General features: G+C 35.2%; 2 protein-coding genes across 2 annotated transcripts; one reads left to right on the top strand and one right to left on the bottom strand.

Annotated features, from left to right (window-relative positions):
- Positions 1-730: 730 nt before the first annotated feature.
- On the bottom strand, positions 731-2823 carry LOC113783210 (zinc finger MYM-type protein 1-like). The gene is made up of 3 exons (XM_027329286.1): positions 2169-2823; positions 1408-2081; positions 731-1318 (listed from the first exon to the last, which is right to left on the bottom strand). Exons 1-3 carry the CDS (start codon positions 2821-2823, stop codon positions 731-733), a joined length of 1917 nt encoding a protein of 638 aa, XP_027185087.1.
- Positions 2824-3851: 1028 nt separating this feature from the next.
- On the top strand, positions 3852-5730 carry LOC113783208 (probable LRR receptor-like serine/threonine-protein kinase At3g47570). The gene is made up of 5 exons (XM_027329283.1): positions 3852-3985; positions 4337-4656; positions 4783-5105; positions 5512-5611; positions 5705-5730. Exons 1-5 carry the CDS (start codon positions 3852-3854, stop codon positions 5728-5730), a joined length of 903 nt encoding a protein of 300 aa, XP_027185084.1.
- The last annotated feature ends 741 nt before the right edge of the window (positions 5731-6471 follow it).

Genomic DNA, 6471 nt, shown 5'->3' with positions numbered 1-6471 from the left:
AAGTTGAAAATGTGCCAAATACAAAGTATGCAAGTGGCAAAAAACTTTCCAATAGATGCCAATACCAAAGCTAATGGGCGAAAAAGGGGGAATTCAATATCATAGATTTGACTACCACTTAATTAAAGACAATCTTCTTTAGAAAAAAAAAATATAAACATGGGAGTTAGCCTCTTTCAGCATCTTGGATGACTTTATGATGTTTCCTAAGCCACAAAAAGGTCCTTCACAATCATCGATATACCACAGTGCCTAATGAAATTCCCAGTTTGAGAATGAAGGTGGAATTGAGAGTCTTTCAGAAATATCTACATAGTCACTAGAGGTCTATGCAGTAAAGTGTATTTGACCAACACAATAATCTCAATACATCTTGAAAGGTTCTCTTTTATAGCTCTCTGTTCGGGATTAATCCTGTCATTTGGAAATGTCAATTATAACAATTTTAGCAATTAGACTAACACAATAATGTGTTGTTTGTTTAAATGTTGACATAATGCATTAACAACTCTGGGAATTCAAGAGTTTTGATGTAGACTGTGAAGTGTTGCGCAATCTTCGCCATAGAAACCTCACAGGCAGGGACGGAGCCAGAAATTTATTTTTGGGGGGGCTGAAGTGTATTAAAAATTTTTTTTTGTGACGAAATAAATATATTTAATAAGTAAAATTTAGAATCAATAATTATAAAAATAATAAAAACATATAATTATACATACCCAAAAATTTGTTATTGATTAACACTTGAAGTATTGATAATTGTTGTACTCGAATAACGAAGAGGAGGCAATTGCATTCTGCGAGTCTTCATCCGTTGAAAACGCTGCAATATTTGCTCATTTTCAATTGTTGCAAAAATATCCTTCTCGATGTATACAACCAGACAGTCATTCATCCACTCGTCTCCCATTTTGTTGCGCAAATCAGTCTTGACAATATTCATTGCAGAAAATACTCTTTCAACAGAAGCAGTCGCAACTGGTAGAACTAATGCCAACTGGATCAGACGATAAACCAATGGAAAAACTGTATTTTTACCAGTTTTAACCATTTGTTGAGCAAGACTTCCCAAATCTCCAACTTCTGAAAATTGAGGATCGCGTTGCACATTATAAATATAATTTCGAAGTTGAGACTCAAGATATAAATAATCGTTACTTGAGAAGTCTTCAGGATATAAATCAGCAAGACGGAGTAGTTTCTGCACATTGAATTGAGAGAAAGAACTTTTTGGATCAAGACATGCTATGCAACTAAGCAATTCCGTGCTAACTTCCGAGAAACGATTATTCATCTCTTGTATAATTAAATCAACAACCTGACATCACAACAATAATAAAATTAATAACTAAGAAAATCTGCTAACAAGTAACAAATGTAATGAAATAATAATTTCAAAAATAATACCTCACAAAAAATTTCCACGCGATAATGATGAAAATTAGTGATGGTTTGACCTCTGCGACTGCGCCTGGCATTGCCACGGATTGCTATACTGTCTTCCATATCAATCACGGGAATCATATTCAACTCACAAAAATTGTTGACTTCATCTAAAATTATTTGCCATCCCTCTTCCCTAAAGTCTTGCAATTGAGATTTCATAGTATCAATCAAACTCATGGCTTGGACAATATTTTGATCCCTTTGTTGCAAAACAAGTGACAAGTCATTTGTGATTCCCAATAAATACTTCATCAGGTGCAATGCAAAAACAAACTCATAATCATTCATTCTATCAATCAAACCCCTGGCCATACCTCTATTGTCAGAAGTGGTGGCATCATCTTGTATATTTCCCAATATTCCAATCACCGAAGCCCACATAGAGGATAGACGAAGTAATGTTAGATAGTGTGATCCCCAACGAGTATCCCCTGGTCTTGCTAAACTAGTTTCTTGATTTTTGCCTTTTCCACTAATAATATCTCCACTGTCTAAAAGTGTAACAATCTTATCATGTTCTATTTGTCTTAATTGATCTCTCCTTTTACATGATGCTCCAGTTAAATTGACAATCATAGAGACATAGACAAAGAATTCACTGACAATGATATTTCCCTTAGCAACAGCAACAATAACTAACTAGAGTTGGTGAGCAAAACAGTGAATATACATCGCATAGGGATTTTCTTGTAATATAAGGGCCTTCAAACCATTGAACTCACCTCGCATATTTGAAGCTCCATCATATCCTTGACCTCTCAATTTGGATAATGATAATCCGTGTTGCGCGAATAAAGAATCAATTGCATCTTTCAAACAAAGAGATGTGGTGTCAGACACATGTACAATTGCAAGGAAACGTTCAATCACACGCCCTTCTTTGTTCACATATCTCAAAACAACTCCCATTTGTTCTTTCACTGAACTGTCTCGAGACTCATCAACTATTAGGGAAAAATAATTGTCTCCAATATCATTGATTATAACACTTGTGATCTCTGAGGCACAAGCATGTGCCAGATCTTTTTGAATCATTGGAGAAGTTAGTTGATTATTTGCAGGAGCATTTTGATTTACAACCTCAAAAATCTCAGTATTTCGCTGGCTATACCACTCAAACAATTCAAGAAAATTGCCTCTATTTGAAGAACTAGTTGACTCATCATTTCCACGAAAAGCCAATCCTTGCTTCAAAAGAAAGCGGGTCACATCCAGAGCAGCAGTTAAACGGGTGCGATATGCAATATCTATTTCGCGCCCACAAGATCGTAGCACATTTGACACACTATGCCTTTGATCTTGAAAACTTTCAAACTGTATTCTAGCATCATTATGGCAACTATTCACAGCTCCAATATGTTCATTAAATCTTTCCATTGCCTTTTTCCAATTATTGAATCCCGTTTTTGTAAAGGCATCCTCTGCATATCGACCTCCCTTATTTTGTGTTTTGAAAAGAAAGCACCAAAAGCAAAACGCCGCATCTTTCGATATGCTATACTCTAACCATACAAACTTTTGATACCAACTATCTTGGAAACTTCTATGTTGTTTACCAAATGATGTTTTTGGATACATATGGCCAATCGGTTGGCAAGGTCCCCTAGTCAAATACTCTCTTCGGACATGGTCTCGAAGAGAAATATCAAATTTCTCAACTGATTTTCGTAATCCCGGATCACTAACATATCATTTAAATTCAATTCCACACAAGATTGATTTTGAACTGGTTCACTAATATTAGGCTCATTTGAAGATTCACCACTACGGACTCGTTTAGGTTTAAAGAATCTCTCCATTTTCTGTCACAATTAAATAATTGTGGTTAAATTCAATAAAATTATGCAATTCAATAATCAATTAATTTAAAATTCATATAAATAATTCTTTAATTTAATAATAAATTCATTTTACTTATATTCCTCAATTTATAAAATTCATTATATAAAATTATCAAAAAATTAAAATAAGGTACAACTAAATACCCATATAATCTCTAATTCAATCTCATAAAATTTTGAATTTATATTTACATTCAAAATTTCTAATTCACATAATTAATTCTTAAAATTTCAAATATAAAACTAACAAAATTTTAAAAACTAAATACAACCTAAAATCTATACAATTTCTAAACTAATTTCTAATTTAAATTTAATATCATTAAATTTTTTAATGTAATCTTTCAAATTCTTAAATTACATTAACATAAACTAAATAAAAATTAATCTTAATCAAATTAATATCAAGATACTCAAAATTCAAAAATAATTTAAACATATAATTAACAAAAATATAAAGATGAATATTGTAATTTAAACCAAAAAACTAACCTAAAAGATTTATGTGAATGGAATGGTGGAGAGTTGGAGTCTTGGAGCCTTGAATTGAAGGCTTGAAGCAGGATGGTAGAATCTCAACTGAAGCTTCTTGGAGTTCTTGGAGCCTGGCGTCTTCTTCTTGGAGTTGGAGTCTTGTTTGCCCTTTGGCACTGGCGGCGTGCTTTTGCATCAGATGAAGCCTTAGGGCTTCATCTGATGTATTTTTTTTTCCCCTCATTATACAAAATGACGTCGTTCCACTAAAAGTGAAACGACGTCGTTTTGTATTTAGAGGGCAAAAAAAAAAATTCAAAATGAAATGGGTCATCTTCTTCCTCAGCAGTCAGCACGGCAGCGGCTTTCCAGCTCTTCTTCACTTCCTCTGCAGCATTCATGGAGCCATGGAGGATGGTAGTCGGTAGATCTGGATCACCATGGGGGGGCTGGGCTGGGTTGGGCTGGCCGCCGGAATCCCCTATATATAGGGGGTTTTTCGGCGGCTTGGGGGGGGCTTAAGCCCCCACCAGTCCCCCCTTAAATCTGTGGCTGCTCACAGGAGTCATCACCAGTTGCTCTAACCCTGAGTTTAAGGCATTGGTGCTTGAGTTCATGCCTAATGGGAGTCTTGAGAAGTTGTTGTATTCGCACAACTATTTTCTGGATCTAATGCAGAGATTAGACATATTGATTGATGTTGCATGTGCATTGCAATATCTTCACTATGAGTATTCAACTCCAGTAAATCACTGTGATTTGAAACCGAGTAATGTCCTGCTGGATCAAGACATGGTTGCCCATCTAAGTGATTTTGGCCTTACAAAGTTGTTGGGCGAGGAGAACAGCATTACATACACTGAAACACTAGCCACACTTGGCTATCTTGCACCAAGTGAAGAATTTTCTCTTACAACTAAAGTATTATGTCCTCAGTTGTTTGCCGTTGCAAATTCCAAATATCAAAAATTACAACCAATTTGAGAACATAGATGAATTTTATATATGTCTTGCCTTGCAGAGTATGGATTGGAAGGATTAGTATCAACAAAATGCGATACCTACAGTTTTGGAATTATGATGATGGAAGTCTTCACAAGAACAAAACCTAATGGTGAAATGTTTGGCGAAAACTTGAGCTTCAAGAGTTGGGTGATTGATTCATTACCTGATGGATTAGCCCATGTCATCGATGCAAATTTGCTGAAGGAAAGTGATGAAAGTGGCCCTGGACTGCACGATGGAATCTCCAAGACAGAGAAGCAACATACAAGATGTTCTTGTTGCACCGAAAAAGATCAGGCTTCAGTACATAAGTGCCCTCCATTCAAGGACGTCTTAAAGGTGTACGTTCTCTCTGAGATTTGTAGTTTTTCCAACTCTCCTAGTTTTCCCAAGTGGCTCTGTTTTTTCTTTTTTTCTTTTTTTTGGGCCAAAAGCGGCAGCATTTCGGTGATTAAAAATAGTCAAACAGACAACTTTGAGCAACTGCTCTTCAATATCAGCTTTTGCTGCTTCAGTCAGCCAAGCTGGGAAGTCAATCTTCCAAACAGCCTCAAATTTTGCTAATCTACAACTAACATGGTTGTTCTCTCTTTTAGTAAAGGAGAAACAACACTTATCAAAAGCTAAACTTAGTTGTTTAATACTATCTTTTATGATGGTGCAAAGTTGAGCATCCTCCACAGTTTCCTTGCCAAGTTTGTCAACTACCACTTTGCAATCTGTCTCAAATTCCACATTTCTCCAGCCTTCAATCCTTGCTAGAACCATTGCTGCTCTTAGTGCTAATGCTTCCACCACTTTTGCTTCTCTGCATACTTTTGAGGGGCATGCCCATGAGCCAATCAGTTTGCCTTTCTTATCTCTTGCAATTATATATCCCCCAACCTGCTTTGTTCTAGCTGGGTAAAATATTTTTGTATTGGTGCTGTATCTGACAGGGCTTGGAGAAATCTCAACTAGCTGAGGTCAAGTAGAAATGCCATCTGATCAGTCCTTATGCTTTGTAAGTAGCTACAAGGTTGTAATCCTTTTCATAGTCTTTATTGACTCCATGTACTGCATAGCATAACAAAATTAGTCAGGACATTTACTTTCATTTGCACATAAATATCGATCTTCTTGACCTTAATAGTTGCAGGATAAAATGTTGAAGGACAATGCTTTTTATTTCAAGTTAAGGACTAATCTTTTCCTTAATTATAGATAAATTATCATCTACAAATAAGAAAAATAAAGAAAATTTTATCATCTTTTCCTAATCTATAGTGAAGCCAACAGGAACGTCACATGCCATCTCCTCCATGTTGAAATTTTGTTCACTAGAAAAAAAATCAAACTAGATTGTCAAAATGGTAGGCTTGGCTGGTTTGAATTTCCTATGTGTTGGGCTGGCTTTGGGTTTCAAAATGGGTTCATTGTGATCATGCATCGACTTTGGAGCACAACACTAAAAAGGCTACAACTGGTATAATTACATGTTTAATTCTTGAAATACCATATCTATAAGGCAATCAATATATATCACTATTGTATTATATGCTACTTATTATCTAAAAAATTATTATTGTCTAAGATGTTTGTGATACTAATTATAATTTCATTACTTAAAATTTAATCTTACAATCAACAAATTATATCTTTGATGAAGTGTCGCAATCAGAAGTAAGAAAGGTAAAACATTTTAACTCTGAGCCTTAACTATTTC

The sequence above is a fragment of the Coffea eugenioides genome, chromosome 9, assembly GCF_003713205.1.
Source record: "Coffea eugenioides isolate CCC68of chromosome 9, Ceug_1.0, whole genome shotgun sequence".
In the NCBI taxonomy this organism is placed as follows: domain Eukaryota; kingdom Viridiplantae; phylum Streptophyta; class Magnoliopsida; order Gentianales; family Rubiaceae; genus Coffea; species Coffea eugenioides.
Note: the sequence above shows the minus strand (reverse complement) of the source record. Positions and strands in the feature narration are given on the sequence as shown.

What these genes read in the sequence shown, in the direction of transcription:
- LOC113783210 (XM_027329286.1), bottom strand. Translation starts at nt 2,823, where the DNA reads ATGGAAAGATTTAATGAACATATTGGAGCTGTGAATAGTTGCCATAAT. An exon ending in TGGAGCTTCAAATATGCGAG is followed by an intron (nt 2,082 to 2,168) that starts GTGAGTTCAATG and finishes AACTCTAGTTAG; the next exon opens with TTATTGTTGCTGTTGCTAAG. An exon ending in GCGTGGAAATTTTTTGTGAG is followed by an intron (nt 1,319 to 1,407) that starts GTATTATTTTTG and finishes TTGTGATGTCAG; the next exon opens with GTTGTTGATTTAATTATACA.
- LOC113783208 (XM_027329283.1), top strand. Translation starts at nt 3,852, where the DNA reads ATGGTAGAATCTCAACTGAAGCTTCTTGGAGTTCTTGGAGCCTGGCGT. An exon ending in ACTTGGCTATCTTGCACCAA is followed by an intron (nt 4,657 to 4,782) that starts GTGAAGAATTTT and finishes CTTGCCTTGCAG; the next exon opens with AGTATGGATTGGAAGGATTA. An exon ending in CATTCAAGGACGTCTTAAAG is followed by an intron (nt 5,106 to 5,511) that starts GTGTACGTTCTC and finishes ACATTTCTCCAG; the next exon opens with CCTTCAATCCTTGCTAGAAC.